This window comes from Anabrus simplex, chromosome 8, assembly GCF_040414725.1.
Source record: "Anabrus simplex isolate iqAnaSimp1 chromosome 8, ASM4041472v1, whole genome shotgun sequence".
Classification (NCBI taxonomy): domain Eukaryota; kingdom Metazoa; phylum Arthropoda; class Insecta; order Orthoptera; family Tettigoniidae; genus Anabrus; species Anabrus simplex.
Window position 1 is genome coordinate 244,499,376 of NC_090272.1, and position 20,757 is coordinate 244,520,132.

A 20,757-nucleotide genomic window follows, 5' to 3' on the forward strand; every position below is an offset into this window, starting at 1 on the left:
AAAGAACTCCTGTGTCACTAAATTCCGGTACCTCGGCGTCTCTGGACATCTTCAGAAATACTTAGTGGGATGTAAATTATTATTATTATTATTATTATTATTATTATTATTATTATTATTATTATTATTATTATTATTATTATTATTATTATTATTATTATTATTATTATTATTGAAACAAGCAAGCATGTACTTTCTCATCATAGCCACTGGACGTCCAGTTTTTGGCTGAATCGGAACCATCAGGATTCAACTCTTCTTTAAATTGAATGTGCACAAGCTGGTAATAGTTTTTTTAAGAAGTGGAATTTCTGAACGGTAAAGGGCAAATGTTTTCGGAACGAATGAACAAGCGCCTAAGGATATTAATTTCGAAAATAGTTTTTCCATCAGTAGAATGCTCTCCAAATCAGGGATCCATCAGTGAGGTATCTCGAGTAACAGTAGAGATTCCTTTCATTTCGTAAAATAACGAAGCCACGATCTGCATTTGTTGCAAACAGTTAATACCTGTGACTTCACTATCGAGATAAATTAAGCCATCCTAAGAGTAACCGTCTCGTGGTTGTTGGCGTTCTATTCTTTGCTGTGATCTGTGCCAATTGATGCGTTTAATTTCATCTTGCTGCGACTTCTGCAAAACAAGAACTTCCCGCGGTGGAACCCCTTGATGAGCCAGGCAACTGCTATTGTTGCGCATGCGCCATACGAGGCGAGCCCGCCCGCCAGGGAGTTCCAGTTAATAAGCACAGCGCGAGCTGTGGTACCAGCAGTGCACGCTACGCAGCCGGCCGGGTCGAACAACATGATAGTGCTTTACCTCGTGTGTCAAGTGACTAAATAGTTATTTTTAAAATATTTCGAGCACATGTATGGCATGATAGTTGCATTCAAACGTTCCTTATTATCAAACACTAATAATTTAAAGTGTGCCAGTAACTTTCCCGTATAGAAATGGCCGGAGTAAACAGCACGGTGACGGACCTTGATGATGACAATAATGTGAGTGGACTGATCGTAGCTAAAGTTGTCGCCATGACTGTCCTCGGTGTCGTCTCGTTCGCTCTGGGGATGCTACCTGTGAAGCTGGCCAAGTTCCTTCACTGGAACAAGGAACCTCCAGCGCCGGGTGGCACTAAATCTTCAGAGCATCTCATTATATCGCTATTGCTGTGTTTTGGAGGAGGAGTGCTTCTCTACACAACATTCCTACACTTACAGCCAGAAGTGAGGGAAGGCTTCGTCTTCCTGCAGACGAACGGTGACATCCCTGAAATGGAGCACGGGATACACCTGGCGGAGCTGGTGTTCTGTGCCGGGTTCTTCTTCGTGTATCTGGTAGAAGAGCTGGTGCACCTCGTGCTGGACAGAAGGGCGCATGAGAGGGAAGACGAGGCAGTTCTGCATCGCACTATGAGTCTGAGACGGTGTTCGCGACATCCGGCCGTGGGGCAGGATGAGAACCAGCCCACCATGATCCCGAGGGTCAGCCTGGCAAGTGCGCCCGCAGCCAAGAAGGGCGAGGAACTGACCAACGGGAGTACAGGCAGCAGCACTCAAGGTCTCCTCAAGAACTCCTCAAGTTTGTCAACCATCATGATCATGGACAGTGGAACGAAGCCTTCACCTCTGGATGCGGAGGTTCGCATGTCTGGAGGGCCTCTACGCCGCCATCATCACGGACACGGACACAGCCACGCCATACCGTTCAAAGACGACGACAGTTCGACGATGGCTAAGTCTTTCAGAGGACTGCTAGCGGTTCTCGCGCTCTCCTTCCACGCCGTCTTCGAAGGCCTGGCCGTAGGCCTAGAAACAAGTGTGGCCAACGTGTGGTACCTGTTTGCCGCCATCGCCACTCACAAGCTCGTCATAGCTTTCTGTGTTGGGGTCGAACTCGTGAGCTCGAGGACACGGCTGGCCCTGGTCCTCGTCTACATCGCGACGTTCGCCGCCGTCACACCGTTGGGTATTGGTGTCGGCCTGGTGCTCAGCAATGCAGACGACTCGAACACAAGTACAGTTGCTACAGTGGTTCTTCAGGGAATGGCAGCCGGTACCCTGCTCTACGTGGTGTTCTTTGAGGTGCTCCAGAGAGAGAGAGCCAACACGCAGTCCGGCATCTGGCAACTGCTGGCCATCATGGCAGGGTTCGGAGTGATGTTCGCCCTGCAGATTGCAAGTAAGTACCACGTTAAGAACTAGTTGTTTGAAGCTTGACTGGAACTACTGCAATGCTCTAAGCTCACTCAAATTCGAAAGTTTTCCACTGGATTGTCGAGAAAGTGGAACAGTATCAGAAAATGTGTCATTTTATTCAATATATCGCCAAGAATACGTATGATTTTATGAAAGCCAAGTGTTCCTACAAGCATGTAGTAATAGACAGGAGCTGTAAACTGGTTATGTAATGTTCTCACCCGCAGGACGTGTTTGTCCTTAGCTACAATAATACGGAAAGTAAATTATATTGATATTAAATAATTCTAATATCGAATCGAGGGGTGTTTCCAGTCCAATATACTTAGTTCGATATAAACACATTTACTGTATGTTAGAGCTTAGTTCTTTGTTAATTAAAATCAAGTTTTACCATAATTAAAATTCGGCATATCTGATGAATCATGTTCTATAGTTTACTTTCCATCGATTATAAGTAAGAACTAGTCCCCGAGGATGTGAGAACTACTAGGTGAACTGATCGAGATTTGAACCATAGCAGGCTCGTACTGCAGGCTTTACTTAGGAGGAAATAGTATCCCATTTGTTTAGCAATGGCTTACGATGGAAATGCGTGGATCGCTCGCTACAATACACATAATATCTAATATCGTTAATATTAAACTGATGGCCTCCATGTTTAGCCTCTTAGGTTCATTATACTTAAAGAACACTTTCACGGGGCAAAATTCAGGTTCTCCAGCATCTGGTGTGATCGATACGGCTTCAAATAGTGACCGTTCTACTTGTATACTCATTAATGCGTTCACGTTATCGAAATATTTGTTTCTAAAGAGTGCAATGTTCGTTGTTAATCACATGTGTTGGACGTGCTCGGTCCCCGACCACTTGAGGTCAGGGGCACAACTTGAAACACGCTTCCATTTTGGTTAATTTCTAAAGAAATTCGGAATGTGTTCTCACAATGGTTATGCAGACAAGAGGGCACTCACTGTTTATATGAGTAGTAGTTTTCTGATTCGATTATATCATTTAGCAACAGCAGACACGACATGAAGCATATCTGAATTATGGAAAAAACCTGTTTCAAAATATTGTGTTTTATATTCGGCCTGGTTTTTGTCGCCTAATTGTAGAATTACACTGTTACTTTCGCCCTGGATTCTATCGTCATTAGAATTTTCTTAAGTTACATTCATTTTCTAAATGTATACTCTCAGAATTTTGGGAGCACTTGGCCCATCCGCTCAAAACATAAAACGCATACTGGCAAGCCCGGGGATATGACCTCTATTCTTATTGCACTGGTTATTAAAATACAGTTATTATTATTATTATTATTATTACTGAAAAGTCCACATCCTATTCCCAGTCATTCTACCGGGTCAGGAATGAAACGAATGAAGCCCCCTTCTATTGGCGAGGATACGAATTGTGCCGGCTGCAGAAATCTGTCGCACTCGTCTGAGGCAATGATTAATGACTGACAGATGAAATGATATTGGAGAGTGTTGATGGAATGAAAAATGACCTGTTCCGCGTACGTTTTGTGCAGCAGGAATCTCGCATGGAGAGGCCGGCGCGCTGCCACCTGAGCCACGGAGGCTGTCGTTGTTAGATTGCTAGAGCTACGTTCTCGTCGTCCTTCCGCTCAGATATCCCGCTATTTTGCAACTTGGTTTTTAGAATCATACCGAAATTTCGTAACTTTATTTCGAACAACAAGTCTCACTTGCTGGTGTTATACCACTTTGACGTCCATCTGTCAGGCAGCCGATAAGAGCTTCCCCGTTCTTCTCAATAATAATAATAATAATAATAATAATAATAATAATAATAATAATAATAATAATAATAATAATAATAATAATAATAATAACAATAATAATAATAATAATAATAATAATTGCGGTTAGGGGCGCCCAGCTGCATTCGGGAGATAGTGTGTTCGAACCCCACTGTCCGCAGTCCTGAAGATAGTTTTCCATGGAGCTGCACGGTTCTGCGTCATTGCGACGTAAAGCAGTGTTAACAAGGAACAGAGTGATCATTGGGTCGTTTACACAATCCACAATCTTATTTACCTTGAGTTTTTTAAGTAAAATTCCCTGGTCAGGAAAACACACAGCGCAGGTAAAGGCACTAACTGGGATCCTCCTTCCTCTCGAGCAGTGTAGGTGCAGCTTCCTGAATAACCCACGCCCTACCGAGAAAAGCCAGCGCCTCCTCTGACAGAGTTGAGGATATCTCCTGGCTCCCAGACTCAGAATGTACTTTAAGAAATGCACAGATTTCTGCGGGTCTCTGTTCGCTGAGTGATTTTACAGCCAGTCTCATTCTGTGTGATATTGGCTTGTATTCAGTCTCTGAAAATACGGCGAGAAATCAATTACCTGCTTTTGAGCTTGATGTGTTTTTCTTCTTCGGGAGTACTTCCAATTTCTATACATGGTTCCGCCTTTTAATGAGTTCTTTCCATCGAGCGCACCGCTATACCCATAGCGGTTTTATCCCATAGTGTTCCTCTTTTCTCTTCTCGGATCCTCCTCTTCCCCAAGCCTTCCTATCTGCACATTAAGTCTTAGAGCCGATGTCCTAGACGTTGGGGCCCCTTTAAACAACAAGCATCATCATCATTAACACTCCTCGTACAACCTATTTGGTTACACCTGAGTATTCACATTTTTATGCTGCCAACCATTATTATTATTATTATTATTATTATTATTATTATTATTATTATTATTATTGCTAGTTGCTTTACGTCGCACCGACACAGATAGGTCTTATGGCGACGATATTATTATTATTATTATTATTATTATTATTATTATTATTATTATTATTATTATTATCCGACTCCTTGCCTGAATGGTCACCCTTGAGGCCTTCAGTTCAGTGGCCCCGGGTTCGATTCCCGGCCGGGTCGGGAATTTTCATCGCGTCTGATTAATTCTTCTGGCTCCGAGACTGGGTAGTTGGGTTTGTCCTAACACTTTCCACTTCGTAATCACAAAATACACTACCAACAACACAGAAACACCCAATAGTGATTACATCCTTCCACACGGGGCTGGCGTCAGGAAGGGCATCCGGTCATGAAACAGGGGCATATCCCCATGTGCTAGAGTTCACACCCGCGACCTGAGACAAGTGTGGGAAAAGCGCTAAAATTATTATTATTATTATTATTATTATTATTATTATTATTATTATTATTATTATTATTATTATTATTATTATTATTATTTTTGCTAGTTGCTTTACGTCGCACCGACACAGATAGGTCTTATGGCGACGATGGGACAGGAAGGGGCTAGGAGTGGGAAGGAAGCGGCCGTGGCCTTAATTAAGGTACAGCCCCAGCATTTGCCTGGTGTGAAAATGGGAAACCACAGAAAACCATTTTCAGGGCTGCCGACAGTGGGGTTCGAACCTACTATCTCCCGAATACTGGATACTGGCCGCACTTAAGCGACTGCAGCTGTCGAGCTCGGTATTATTATTATTATTATTATTATTATTATTATTATTATTATTATTATTATTATTATTATTATTATTATTATTATATTGGTAAACTGCTTTGCAGATGGTAGGTGACGCAGCGGCAAGGAGAGAATGGAAGATAAGCACGTCTCATGTAGTACGTGCTAAGTATGACGAAACATAGAGCTCCAAGACCCCGAGGTGGGGAATGTATCGCTCATGACGGGCAAGTGGGTGTACTTGTTACGTCATTCTGGATGAAGTAGCACGGATTTGAAGAGGGAAATAACGCGCCGGAATCCCAGCAGCATCAAGGACACCAGTTCATTGGCACACATACTCGTTCCGTCTCACCAGACGAGTCATTCAGTCGGCAACCCTGCGAGTGAACTAAGCGCATCCGTCTGTTCCGTGTAGGAATTTTGATTTGACGTCGTCTAGCCTGCCGGCGTTCCGCTTTGATCCACCAGGTGGCGATCTCTTACCGAGTTCGTGTCACGAGACAAACCGACATCGTACGGCTTGTACTGTTCTACCTGTTCTACGACCTCCTATTCCAGCAATGCAATAATAATAATAATAATAATAATAATAATAATAATAATAATAATAATAATAATAATAATAATAATAATAATAATAATAATAATAATGTTACTTGCTTTACGTCCCACTAACTACTTTTTAAGGTCTTCGGAGACGCCGAGGTGCCCGATTTCAGTCCCGCAAGAGTTCTTTTACGTGCCAGTAAATCTACCGACACGGGGCTGTAGTATTTGAGCACCTTCAAATACCACCGGACTGAGCCAGGATCGAACCTGCCAAGTTGGGGTTAGAAGGCCAGCGCCTTAACCGTCTGAGCCACTCAGCCCGGCGGGTATCTATTGTATGTGTATCCATTCTCAATTGTTAACTGTGTGCTCCAGGGTTTGATCCCACAGGGTAGAGCATAGGAGCTTAACACCCAAAACAAAGCAAAAAAGAAGAAAAGAAAGAAAGGTTAAGTCACTGAGGGTGTAACACAGCTACACTGGAAATGTTTCTGGTGATAGCGGGAGGTGAGTCCTCAGTGCACTCAGCGCCTCTGAAAACATTTATTGGTCAACGAGTCCCTAAAGGTCTACTTCCCGTGTTCAGTGGTCAGAGGGTCTCTGCCGGTTCAGGAAATTTAACTGTGTTTAACCGTGGCACGTAAACCCTCCTGCGTCGGAGAACACACCAACTAGCACACAATACACCTCTCCACATAGGTAGGATATCCGCCCGCAAGTCCACACGAGTGACACACGGGAGCCTAGCGGGACTTGGGAAAAGAGTTGGAAGAAGTCTGTAATCTATTAATACCGATATTGTTGTTCTAGTTCGAGTTTGCAGGGCTGAAATTCTCCAAAATGGTGAGTTAACTTTGAGTGCAGAGTTTATAAACAGTCGACGACAAACAATAACACAAGAAACAGAATATTTCATAACTAGAATGTTATTTTGTAAGAGGGTTATTGCAAAATGTCTACCATGCTGGAATGCAGAAGTGGAATCTGAGCCACACATTGCGCTAATAATATGACCGTCACTTATTGCTTAGCCGGGTAACAGAGCTATCAGCAGCCCCGGACCATCCAGTACCTCTTTACATCAAGTGACGTGATTCCTCTGAGGCTCGAAAGGTGGTCCACTTGCGGGGAAATGAACTGAGGGTTGCACAAATAAAGAGGCCATTCGAGACGTAATTTCCATTCATTACGAAGAGAGTAATTTCTAGTGAGGTGAAGAAAATGAATGCAATCCTCCCCGTGCGGGTCCACCATATCAAGTGAATGTTGTGGTCCCACATGGCAACACAGTGGTTGTTCAATGAATCACTCCTGCGTGACGGAAGAGTTAGCCCTGAACTTCTCATTCAAGGCCAGTGGAAACCGATGTGCAGTTCGAGCCGGAACCGGTATGTTTATAGAGTCACCTTGCGTCACAACAGACGTACATTGAGTTCAGAGAAAGTGTAGAGACTTGTCGCAGTGTTACGGTGGGATGTGTTCACAAATGATGGGAGTAACAGCCAGCCTGCTGCTCCTCACCACGACACTTCATAGTCCAGAACTTCCCTGGAAACGAGCCTCGGGCCTCCAGATAACATACAGGCACGCTACCCCTAGGTTAGAGCAAGGGGATGCCTACTGTGGTTCATTGACCACCTTCGCGAGATTTTAGTAAAATAATTTTAAAAATAAAGAAATCTAATTGAAAGTAAAGTCTTGTTAGTGTAAAGTACTTGTACCGGTTGCTTGGCAAGAACTTTCTTTAACGTGTCTCAAAATCTACCGGAATGCGCCAGTACAGCGCTGTGTTGGCTCAGTCAGCCCGCTAGGAGTAAACAATGGACTGCAATGTTATTTAGCGGTATGGCCTATATATGCAGACATTTCGTACTCGCCAATATTACTGCATACCGGTCATCTATATATATATAAAATAAGAGTTTTGTCTGTACATTGCTCAGAATCTGAAAATAATGGTATTTCTGTATCGGTCATGTCCATAGTAACAAGAAAATGCACTTTTTACTTTTCCGTAATGTCTGTCTGTCTGTCTGTCTGTCTGTCTGTCTGTCTGTCTGTCTGTCTGTCTGTCTGTCTGTCTGTCTGTCTGTCTGTCTGTCTGTCTGTACACGCATCACGAGAAAACGGTTGAAGAGAATTTAATGAAAATCGGTATGTGAAGTCCGGGGATGAGTCACTACAATCTAGGCTATAAATCACTTTACTCACGCTGAGTGAAATGGTAGTTTAGGGGAAGGCCTAAAATTGAATTCACGGGGCGAGTTGGCCGTGCGTGTAGAGGCGCGCGGCTGTGAGCTTGCATCCGGGAGATAGTAGGTTCGAATCCCACTATCGGCAGCCCTGAAAATGGTTTTCCGTGATTTCCCATTTTCACACCAGGCAAATGCTGGGGATGTACCTTAATTAAGGCCACGGCCGCTTCCTTCCAATTCCTAGGCCTTTCCTATCCCATCGTCACCATAATACCTATCTGTGTCGGTGCGACGTAAAGCCCCTAACAAAAAAAAATTGAATTCTCAACTATTTATGTTATTAGTGGTCGTACTTTAAAGAAAATGGGTATGCAAAGTTGGGGAATAAGTTGCTACAATCTAGGCTATCAATAATTGTATTCACGCTGAGAAAAATGGTAGTTTAGGGGAAGGCCTAAAATTTAATTCTCAAATATTGTTGATATTAGTAGTCCTATCTTGATGAAAATCGGTATGCAAAGTCAGGAAATAAGTCGCTATAGTCTAGGCTGTAAATTATTTTATTCACGCTGAGTGAAATGGTAGTTTAGGGGAAGGGCTAAAATGTAATTACAAATATTTCTTATTAGAGGTGTAACCGATGAATGCTACATAACTAAGGTTATATAGTATAAAATTTCCTATTATTCATGTCTTATACATTGTTACCGTACTGGCTATGATCACAAAGATATTCATGAATTTGGATTTTTGTTACTAAGTCCATATCAGCGCCGAGTTACGAGAAAATGGGTAAACAGTATTTAATGAAAATCGGTATGTAAATTCGGAGAATAAGAAACTACAGTTTACGGCATAAAATATTTTACAAATCACAGAGTCGAAAGAAAACTAAATGTGAAGGCCTACAATATAGAAAGCTCATAACATTGATCAACAATAACATTACATTGACCATTGTTTGTCGTGATGTGCTTTGTGTCTTCTGTTGCCCCTCATCTCCGGTAGATAGGATTACTGCTGCGTACAGAGTATTTTTATTTGATTTACGTCGCACCGACATAGATAGGTTTTATGACGATGATGGGACAGGAAAGGGCTAGGAGTGCCTTATGCCTTAATTAAGGTACAGGCCCAGCATTTTACTGGTGTGAAAGTGGGAAACCACGGAATACCATCTTCAGCGCTGCCGACAATGGGGTTCGAATCCACTATCTCTCGGGTGCAAGCTCACAGCTGCGCACCGCTAACCACACCGTCAACTCGCCCAGTCGTACAGAGTGTATAAGCCTGCCTGAATATTGATGGGAAGTAGCTGGGGAGTTAGATAACTTTCTTCTTTAGCATGACATTCCCCTAGTTTATAAATTTTCTGATACTACTGGTACGTAACACACTGGATCATCATAACATTCGGGCTATTCAATCCCTACTCTGAGGCACTGATTGGAATGAACAGTGTGCATATTTAGTGGAATAATGGCAGATGAGTGTTCATGGCAATCTGCGGCCTGGTCATCCCAGCTCTGGAACTTTGGACTATTAGATTGGCACCACAATCTAACCGCAGCACTGTTCGTTAAAAGTGATAAAACGTGCGGCTTTCCATTTGATCGAGTATTTTATATGATAGCATTGCTTTTAATCGCTACATTCATACTTACGTTTTTGTAATGACCTATGGAATTTCAGTTAGGTAAACCACAAAGTCAGTCTTTCTGAGAATCCCGTAGCGAAGCACAGGTACATCACCTAGTTTATATATATATAATAATATTTATGTCTGTATATTGCTCAGAATGGTCTCGGACGTATCCACAGTAACAAGGAAATGCATTATTTTAACTTTCTGACTGTACATGTGCATGACAAGAAAATGGCTGATCGGGGAATGAGTCAGTACAATCTAGGCTATAAATCATTTTATTTACGCTGAGTGAAATGGTAGTTTACGGGAAGGTCTAAAATGAAATTCTCCAATATCTTGTTATTAGTGGTCATATCGATAAACACAACAAAACTAAAGTTACTGAGAATTAAATTTCCCATCATTTATACATTTTTACTGTACCGGACCGGCTGTGGTAACAGAGAGATTCATGAATTTCGATTTTTGTTGCTAAGTACATATCAACGCCGAGCCACGAGAAAAGTACAGTTGGGAAATAAATAGTACATTCTAGATTATAAATAATTTTCTTCACCCTGGATGCAGTGGTAGTTCAGAGGAAGGCGCCAAAAATTTAATTTTTAAATACGTATGTTATTGGTCCTATCAAAAATGTACTACATAAAAAAAGTTATTGAGAATACAATTTCCGATCATTTATGTTTTATTCAGTTTAACCGTGCCGACAATCATAAGTGTGGTATTTCAGAATCGGAAGAAAACTAAATGTAAGGCCTACAATATCGACAGCTCATAACATTGATCAACAATAACATTACATTGACCAGTATTTGGTGTGATGTTCATTGTCTCTTCTGCTGCCACTCGTCTTCGATAGATGGGATTACTGCTGCGTGTCGAGAATAACAGCCTGGCTGAAAATTAGCGGGAAATAGCTGGAGAGTTAGAAAACGTTCTTCTTTAGCATGTCATTCCTCTGGTTCATAAATTTGCTGATAACTACTGGCACATAACACAGTGGTTCATCATAGTATTCCAGCTATTCGATTCCTACTCAGAGGCGCTGATTGGAATGAGCAGTGTGCACACTTAACGGAATAATGGCAGAGGAGTCTGCGGCCTGGTCATTCCAGCTCTGGAACTTTGGACTGTTATATCAGCAGAATAGTATTGTTTGTTAAATGTGCGAAAATGTGTGGGTTTTTTTAAATCGAGAATTGAATATGATAGCATTGCTTTTAATCGCGACATTCCTACTGACTTCAGATGTAAAGATAAGAGAGGTAACAGAGGAAAGAAGGAGGATGACACAGCTGTGTCAGTCATCTAGCGGTACCGGTAACTTATTTAGGGATGTTGCACGCCAAACCAAAGACAGTGAGGGCGTACTTGATATTGAAAGACTTCTAATAATATCTGGCGCAGTGCAACTCTTCGCAGGTTTTGACAACAGAGATCATTTTTATTTAGTGTTTCAAGGCCTGGGAAGGGGTAGATTTAGTCTGCAGGTATTTCCGGTTTCACCAGAATACTTTATCTGTTTCTTTTTAACAATGATGAAATTGAGAATGGCCAAAACAGATAAGGAACTTGTGTATCATTTTGGTTTAAATGTAACAACAGTAGGGCTAATTTTTCTGTATGCATGAATTTTATGTATTGCCAGTTCAAAGAATTAAATATTTGGGTTGATCAGAAGACTGTGAGGGAAAACTCCCCTATGAAATTTAAGAAGCAATATCCTAACACAAGAGTAATTTTAGACTGTACTGAAATTCCAATAATGAAGCCTAAGAGTTGTAGTGCCCGACAGGAAACATTTTCTACATACAAAAACTGTAACACTGTGAAGGTACTGATTGGAATAAATCCATCTGGATTTGTGTGTTTTATATCAGATGCGTATGGTGGATCAGTTTCAGGCAGGCAGTTGTTCATAAAATCTAATATTATTGACTTGTTGGAAATAGGGTGACTCAGTAATGGTTGACCGAGGATTTCAAATTCAAGACCTACTTTGCTCAAAGGGAGGAAGTGTAAATATTCCACCCTTCTTGAAAGGGAAAAGGCAGTTCTCCACCATGGAAAACACCATGACAAGGAGAATTGCTTCCAAAAGAATACACATTGAAAGGGCTATAGGCTTAGGGAAAACATACAAAATTCTACAAACAAAGCTTCACATAAGCAAAGTTCCTCTGTCAGGTAGGATTATTTTTGTATGTTACATGTTGTGCAATTTCAGGAGATCAATCATGTGATAGCTAGTATTTATATATTTACAATAAAATGAAGCCTACTAAAGCAAAACATGGTAGGTAGACTATATTATGTTACAAGTGAGCAGTTGCTGGAAACATGATATAAAAACAATCTTCATTGTTCATTTATACCAAAGGCTCATGGAGCTAGTTCTCCATTAAAGCTGGAATAAAGTACTCATAGTAAAATTTCTCAAGCTGTGGTAGCATTTCTTGAATAAACTCGTCATTCCTCTCATATCATATCAACAGCTGTGTAGACAGCAAAACTACAGAACTGTGATAAACAACTGTCCTTGCACTAGTTGTGTGACTGCTTCAAATGTTTGTCCTCAATTAAATAAGGTGCAATACTGGCAGATACTTTGTCATATTCATGGCTTGGCACACCTTTCAGTTCCAGCACTCTGTCATTCCCAGTGAGTCCATCACAACTTGCTGCTAGATAGTTTTTGGTACGATGAATAATCAACCCACATTTGGATACACTATGATCTGTAATTTCTTCATACCTCCTCCTTGCCAAACATTCCTTATCCAAACCCCACTTCATAAATTTATTTTGGTATTGACTACCTGCAATTATTGTATGGGCCAAAGTTTGGCATCTTTAGTCTGGCATATTCTACCAAAATAACTTGCAGTTAGCCTGTACTTCCTTTCCTTGTACCATAGTGCACATCTGGATTGCCCTCTTGTTTCCCTTTCTGTATCTTTTATGGAATCCTCAGAGACAGACACTAACTCACATAAATAATTTCAGTTTGTGTCTGTTCCATAAAAATGATCATGTGCAACGGACAAGATGTTAACATTTGATTTGGGAAGTGATGACAAATAAGACAGTTTCATTCCTGAATTTTCAATTAAATGTCTCAGATATGATTCTAACGTTCCTCGTTTCTGAGTGAGGCTGGTCTTGGATCAAAACATAACCGTGAACCTGTTGCTATGGGCAGATTTGACACTTTTACGGGACTTCCATGTACTTTCCTTTTTCGTGCAGGCTGGTGAAATGTTTGTCAAACGTCAGTTGGAGTTTCTGATCATTTTATAAAACCAGTTTTTCTGAAGTATTCAAGGGCATAACAAAGGGCAGCAGTACGCTTACAACAGGCATTGGGTCCAATATCTGCTACACACTCACAACTGCTGCTAGAATGCCAGAACCACAGCGATCTAGTATCAACTTAACAGTGTACTCTTTGTTTTTTGTGAATTGTGATCTCACAGAAGACAGTACAAATACCCTATCACTCTCAAACACACACTTAATGATTTTAATGAACTTTTCATTAAATAAATTATATCCGGCATCACATAACGACTTATAATTCTTCACTGGAGCTCCATCGATCTTGGATTTTCTGAAAACGAAGTAGTCCATCAAGTGAATATGTGATAATTTCACATGAGACAGAAAGGAGATTGATAAATCTTTAAAGTTCATGTCACTTGGAAATAAAGGCCTACTGGTAACCCTATTTTCTGTTGGCGTCTCCGTTGTCCGATGTATTCCCATTTTCATGTAAGCCCGCAATCTAAAATGAGCAAACATTCATAGATAATTATAGTGCCAGTGTGTACGGTACTGATTATAACCCTGTATTTAAAATACTTTCGCGCAGACATCTCTATCGTACCTTTGACAAAGCTCTTGTTTATTACCACCAACTCTCCCTCCTCGCTTCCTCAACTCTTCTTTTAAAGTGATCATATCTATGTTAGGATAAATATTAAATACGGCACTACTGGCATCATCCATATTCTCATTCATAACTTTACCATGCATAACCTAGGCCTAATCTCATTCTAGTCCGAGTAGTACACTCATGCCATCTAGCGGCAAAAGTTTTCATAGGATAACCCTATACGCGACACTGCGAGATATCGAGGGACAGTGATTAGAGCTCTGTCTAGCGGAGTGACCTGAGAGTTACTGATTCTGTCATAGAGCACGTGTATTTTTTTGTGAAGTTTTTGGGGTTATTTATGCGTTGGCATTAAGTTGACATGAGTAAATACTAGCGCGTGCCATTCCTTTATATCTCCTGTAAATATGAGTGGAAAGATATATGCTGCGTTTGGCTGCAATAACTATGAAGTGCAGAAGGATTCGCGGTCTTTTTTCCGTGACAAGAAAATGTAAGTAAAAACTGTGTTTGCATATATATTCTTCCAGTTACTAAGATATTTTTTTATAGAAGGCCTACTTCCTAAACTTCTGACCTGCGCGACCTATATTTTAACTGGCTTAAAATATAATAAGCTTATTTTATTGTATTAGTGCAGCAGTTAACCTTCAATACCGATGTGTTGTTGTAGGTGTGATTTGTGGTCTTTTATTTAATTCAGGAAAATGCATATGCATATGTGTGTGGCTGGTTGTGTTCCAAGTTACCCCATCTGGAATGCCGTAATGCGTAGTCAAGCACGGAAGAAAATATGAGTGATTTAAGAAATGTGATGATGATGTAAATTTGCTTTATCCTAATGTAATGGCAAGCACTGCTTATAGGGAAATTTTAATGTTTTTGTGGCTAAATTTATAGATTTTCTTTCTGTTAGTAGGCTTCAAGTTAAAAGGAAAATTGTCCAGCTCTTTGAATCATGTGTGTAACGAATGTGTCGATATTTTTATTGACAAGTGTGCTAATGTGATGTACAATGCTTTTAAATGAAAAAAAGAGATAAATCTAGCCGTAAAAGCTCTGTCAGGTATGCTAAAGCTAAAAAAGTAATGCATAAATGAAAGATCAAGCCCTTTCACAGCAGTCCATTACACATCTCGATTATATGTCTAATTTCAATCTTTTAATAATAACCTGTTAAATAATTCTTCATTCATGTATCTAGAATTGCTTTAGCAACTTTGATGTTAATATTTTAGCAACACTTTCTTTCGAGTCGTAATTTTTTTATCCATTTCCGTATATACATTTCCATTGATATTTGAATTTAGCGCGAATTTTCAGGTCACGCCACTAGGAGCGCCACTTGCGAATTGTCTCCCATTTTAACAAGGCTAAATCCGGAAGTGTCGCGTATTGTCTCTACTGTATTTGGTAGAGTTGCAACGCGAAAAGGACTATAAATACCTCTGGGTTGGTAGAAGTGGAAAGGTAGACGGAAGTCCTATACATGTTATCAGACATAATGAGAACCTGAGTAAGCTGTCATCTCCATGCATTTGCATATACATTTATTTAACTATTTTTCTTTGAAATCATAAAATAATTTGTCTACAAATATTTGCTTCTTTTTTCTAGTATCTTCTACTGATCTTGGATAATGTCTGCCAATGAATTAACCTTTTATTATCAAAATGTTAGTGGCCTAAGAACAAAAATTGGTGTATTTCTTAAAAATCTTATATGTAGTGACCATGATGTAATTGTATAGACAGAGAGTTTTTTTGGGTCAGGATATCATGGAGAGTGAGTCGCTATGTAGTGTTCAGAAATGACAGGGATCTGTTTCTATCTGGAAAGACTAGAGGTGGTGGAGTTTAAGTAGCTGCCAAAAAGGGCTACAAATCCAAACCGTGTTCTAAGTATAACGATCAACGGTGTGAGTCAATGGTCGTGTACATTACGCCCTCTTCTAAACTTTCTGTGTATGAAGGACACTTCAGTTACGTTGAAAACATAGAGGGTCTGCCTTATTGCCGGTGATTTTAGCATACCTGAAATTATTAATGCCAGTTATAAGGATCAATGACCAGTCGTCGTCTTGGCTCAACATCACGTAACAGTATTCAGGACATCAAGTTGAACTGCACTTTGCTTAGTTTTACCAACCATTAAAAAGGTTCCATTACCTCGCGAATATTAGAACTTTAAAAAGTCTGATCGTTTGCGGCTGTATTGTAGCACACGAGACTTTGACTGGACTTCATTGTATTCCTTCAAAAATATTGATCTTGCTGTTGATGTCTGTTATACAACGCTGCACAAATGTTTCGAAAACTGCCTTCCAAAGCAGAAAGTTATTCCAAAATCCAAATATCCAGTTTGATTCACGCGTGATATTATTCAGTCCAGTCCATAAAAATAAAGAAGAAATGCACTATAAAAAGAGATCTTCGAAATGTTACGATACGAGATGTACACAGATTCGGTCGGAACTGAATATGAAACTTTTGCTGTTTATATCCATAATTTAGAAAATTGAGTTAAGAATAATTTAGTCAGTTTTGGACATATGTTAAAAGTAATCGGGAATCGCGTTCATGTGACAGAACACCTGGAAACATTGCAGACGGGTTTGCCGAGTATTTCTCATCGGTGTATGTGAACACGGATTTTACTTATAATGTGGAACATCTTTCTTTGAATGAAGTTTTTGTTCTTCCAAGGGTGGATAATTTGAACATCACTCACATACTGGTAGATGAAGAACAGTCATTAACAAAACGTTAAAACCTAAGAAATCTAGCGGACTTGATGGCATTCCACCATATATAATCAAGGGCTGTGGTGATGTACCGGCTGCTTTTCCTTTAAAGACATCGTGCTTGCCGAAAAAGTGGAAAATGGCAAAAATTACTCCAATCCTAAAGGGAGAGAACTCAGAGATGATAGCAAACTATCGCCCTGTTGCTATAGCAAAGATATATGAGCACATACTGTATTCTAGGATCTACGACCCTATTAAGGTAGACCCGGCAGAGCTGTCATTACTAACTTGCTGGGTTTTACTCAAAAGAACCGACGTAATATGCATGGATCTAGAAAAGGTCTTTGATGAGGTGGACCATAAAATTCTTTTGACAAAGCTGCACCAGTTTGGAGTTTCTAAACCATTTCTTCAACTCTTAATTTCCTATTTAAAATATAGGCAGCAATCTGTTTGTTTAAAAGTTAAATTTCACATAATTTTGTTAGTTCTTCTGATGTGCCACAATCTTTGCCCTCTCCTATTTCTCATTATGGTTAATGATTTGCCTGGAATGATTCGTTCCTCTGATTGGTTGTTGTTTGCTGACGACGTTAAGTTCTATAAGAGCAAAAATAAATGCAGTGATGTGAATGATTTGCAACAGCGTATTAATAATAATATATTATGCTGTGATAGCAGCAAATTATTCCTAAATAGTAACAATAATAGCAAGAAGTAAAAGAAGAAAACTAATAAGCAGAACGAAATTTAAAATTATTACTACAAATGGAAAACATAATAATTTAGGCTATACATCAGCCATAGGGAAAGTAGGCCAATATTCATTCGATTGTTATATATGCTACAAACGTTGTTGACAAATGTAACATGCTTCAGAGCAATCAGAAGCAACTTCAACATTCTAATTATAACATTTTAAAATAAAATGTTCAAAATTTCCCGCCTTTTTAACAATATATCTCATAACACTCTTACTGATTCACAGATAATTATGAATTTTTTAGAGTTTCCTCCCATAGTGTTGTACTACAACCTGCACCTGTATTTATTTATAAAAATATTAACATTTTCTGGTGCTCGGATTAAAAATCCGACAAAAAATCCAAATCACAGTCTATGTTAATGATTCATTTTGTTCATTTTGTAGCTGGAGGTTTGATACACACTTTAAAAAGGAAAAGTACGAAAATTCTTATAAACTTGGAATTTATAAGGGGAACAGTGATACATTGTTAAAAAGGCGGGGAATTTTGAACATTTTATTTTAAAATATTAAAATAATTAACATTCTGACATTATTGAAGTTGCTTCTGGTTGCCAGGAAGCACGCCAACACCGGGATATGTGCAGCAATTGTAGCATATTTAACAATAGAATGAATATTAACCTCCTTTTTTTTCTTTGTTAAGCTGGGTCTCCCCCATTAAAGTCTGTGAAGGAACGTAATTGGGCTCAGCCTGTGCACCTTCGTACTATCAAATAAATAAATCAATAAAATAAATTATTAATATTATTATTATTATTATTATTACAGCTCCCTCTGAGGTTCAGAGGTAGAATGTCGAGCTGTGTGCCGAAAGATCGTTGTTTCCAATTTGCCAGAGGTAGTCGGATTTTCGACGCGTGAAAGAAAATTTCATTCGAGACTCCATGTTGTACAATATCGTGATGTTAAAGATTCCTCGTGACATGCCTCATTAATTACAAGCACAGCCGTAGATGGACCAACAGTGTTGTGGTAGACGAAACCGGAAGTCAAAATTGATTCGAGGGCGTTGTAAATGGCGTTGCTACAGAGACTCGTTACACGTTACAAGAGACACGTCCTACTTGCTCGCTAACGGCTCGCGCTGGTCACTACAAACACCTGCCTGGGGATAACGGGTTGTGAGCCGTAACAGGCGGAGCAGGTAGACTCTTATAACATTGTCAACTTCCCTGCGCACGCTCTGCGCTTTTATTTCCCAAACCTGGTTCGCGAACCCCAGACTTCCCCCTCATGACGGATTTTGAGGTTATTGTTCTTATTACTGGTTTCACCGTGAAAATTGAACTCTCTCGACAAGAACTCGAATGCGATTCAATCACAGAAGTTTTAGAAGTCACCGTTATCGTATGGACGGACCATACTGTACCAGTGCTCTACTGGCGACTAAAGGCAAAAATGTGTAAACTATTATTAAGAACTATGTAACACAAATTCATCTACAAACTTGAATGTTTTTATATAGTTATTTATGTAATTATGAAGTGAAAATTCCAATCTGTGTGATTTAATTGTAAGGAATTTTAATGAATTGTAAAGTTCAAACCAATATCTTGTAATATCCAGATTGCTGTTTGCTCTGACACTGATCAGAAGATAAATAAATAAATAAATAACAAATTGAACTCTTGAGTCCATGTGGACTGGAGATACTTGGTGACAGATCCTTTACTCTGTTACAAAGAGAAGCGGACACGGAAATGCGAACCAAGTGGCAAGACGAGTCAGTACAAAGCCACACGCTGCTATGATCTGGCTTTATGCAACTGAGTAGTAGCGGACTCATTTACGATCCTGAGTGAAGCCGGAATGAAATAATAAAACATTTCAAGAATATTATTGAAATAGTTGCCAGTGTACGCTTGAAGTCTGGAGGACAGATTTCCATACAACATCCCACGACACAGCGCGACGCACTCCAGAAACTGTCGTCAGAGAGCGGTGAGTGGGTAAATTCTCTCCCGACACAGCGCGACGACTCCAGAAACTGTCGTCAGAGAGCGGTGAGTGGGTAAATTCTCTCCCGACACAGCGCGACGCACTCCAGAAACTGTCGTCAGAGAGCGGTGAGTGGGTAAATTCTCTCCCGACACAGCGCGACGACTCCAGAAACTGTCGTCAGAGAGCGGTGAGTGGGTAAATTCTCTCCCGACACAGCGCGACGATTCCTGAGTCCGCGGCGCTGAATGATCAATCGACTTCCATGTTCCATGAAGCTAAACTGTATACGGGATATTGCCCTGACGACAGCCTAGGAAACTCGCCTGAAACCTCGGATTTTTGTTGTTGTTAAGGAAGTCTTAAATATGAATATCTGTCCTTAATCCAGAAATAATATTATTTTATAATGATAATGAACCACGAAAACCTTCGTTCATTTATAAGTGCATCATTATTTGATCTTAACTAGCTTCAATATGTTGAAGGTTGTTGCATGATTCATATGAAAATGAAAATCTTCACCTGTTTCCAGTCGTTGGACCGGTCAGGAGTGGAGTAAATGGAGGTGTGATCTAACAGCGAGAATAAGAACTGTGCCGACCGTCGAAGCCTATCGCACTCCTCTGGAGCAATGATTAATGACTGACACAAAATAAAATTATATTGGAGAGTGGTGCTGGAATCAAAGATGACAGGGAAAACTGGAGTACCCGCGGAAGAACCTGTCCCGCCTCCGCTTTGTCCAGCACAAGTCTTACGTGGAGTGACCGGAATTTGAACCCCCGAACGTAGTGGTGAGGGGTCAGCGCGCTGCCACCTGAACCACGGAGGCTGCACAATTCATTTATGGTTGTTAAATATGATGTATATTAATAAAATGTTATCTTAATTAAGATCTTTGTGAAAGGGGTTTGCCAACTACTACTCTGCGTGCTAACAAATCTGACACGAGGCTAGTACACAACCAGAGAGCTCTGCTGATGGCCAAGTGACAACCAGAACCTAAATCAGCCAAGGCAGAACAAGCGACGACGGAAATAGCAGAGAAAACGCATCGTCACCGGCAGTAATGGATATCTCGTCCACAATTGGTAGCAATCCTGCTAGAGGTGGCAGTTCTATACTCAAGTTCTGTTTGGAACTTGCCACATGGAAGGAGGGACTTCTCGGCACTATCCTAGCATTGCCTTCAGGTCATGGCTTACACAAGTGACACAAAGCTTGTGGCTGACATTTTCTGATCTAAAAGTTGAGAGACTGAAGATCCACAGAACGAGTTCCCACAAGGTCACCTTAACGCACTTATACCTGTGACCACAACAGCTCGGACGTTGTTGGAAAC

The 20,757-nt window shown here is 40.4% G+C and overlaps 1 protein-coding gene across 1 annotated transcript in view; it reads left to right on the forward strand.

Moving 5' to 3' along the window:
• The first annotated feature begins 778 nt into the window (after positions 1–778).
• LOC136878766 (zinc transporter ZIP1) overlaps positions 779–20,757 on the forward strand; it is a 223,027-nt gene continuing 203,048 nt past the window's right edge. Inside the window, exon 1 of the mRNA XM_067152226.2 lies at positions 779–2,182. Coding sequence (XP_067008327.2) covers positions 955–2,182 — 1,228 coding nt within the window. The 5' untranslated portion in view covers positions 779–954. The remainder of the gene's footprint in view (positions 2,183–20,757) is intronic.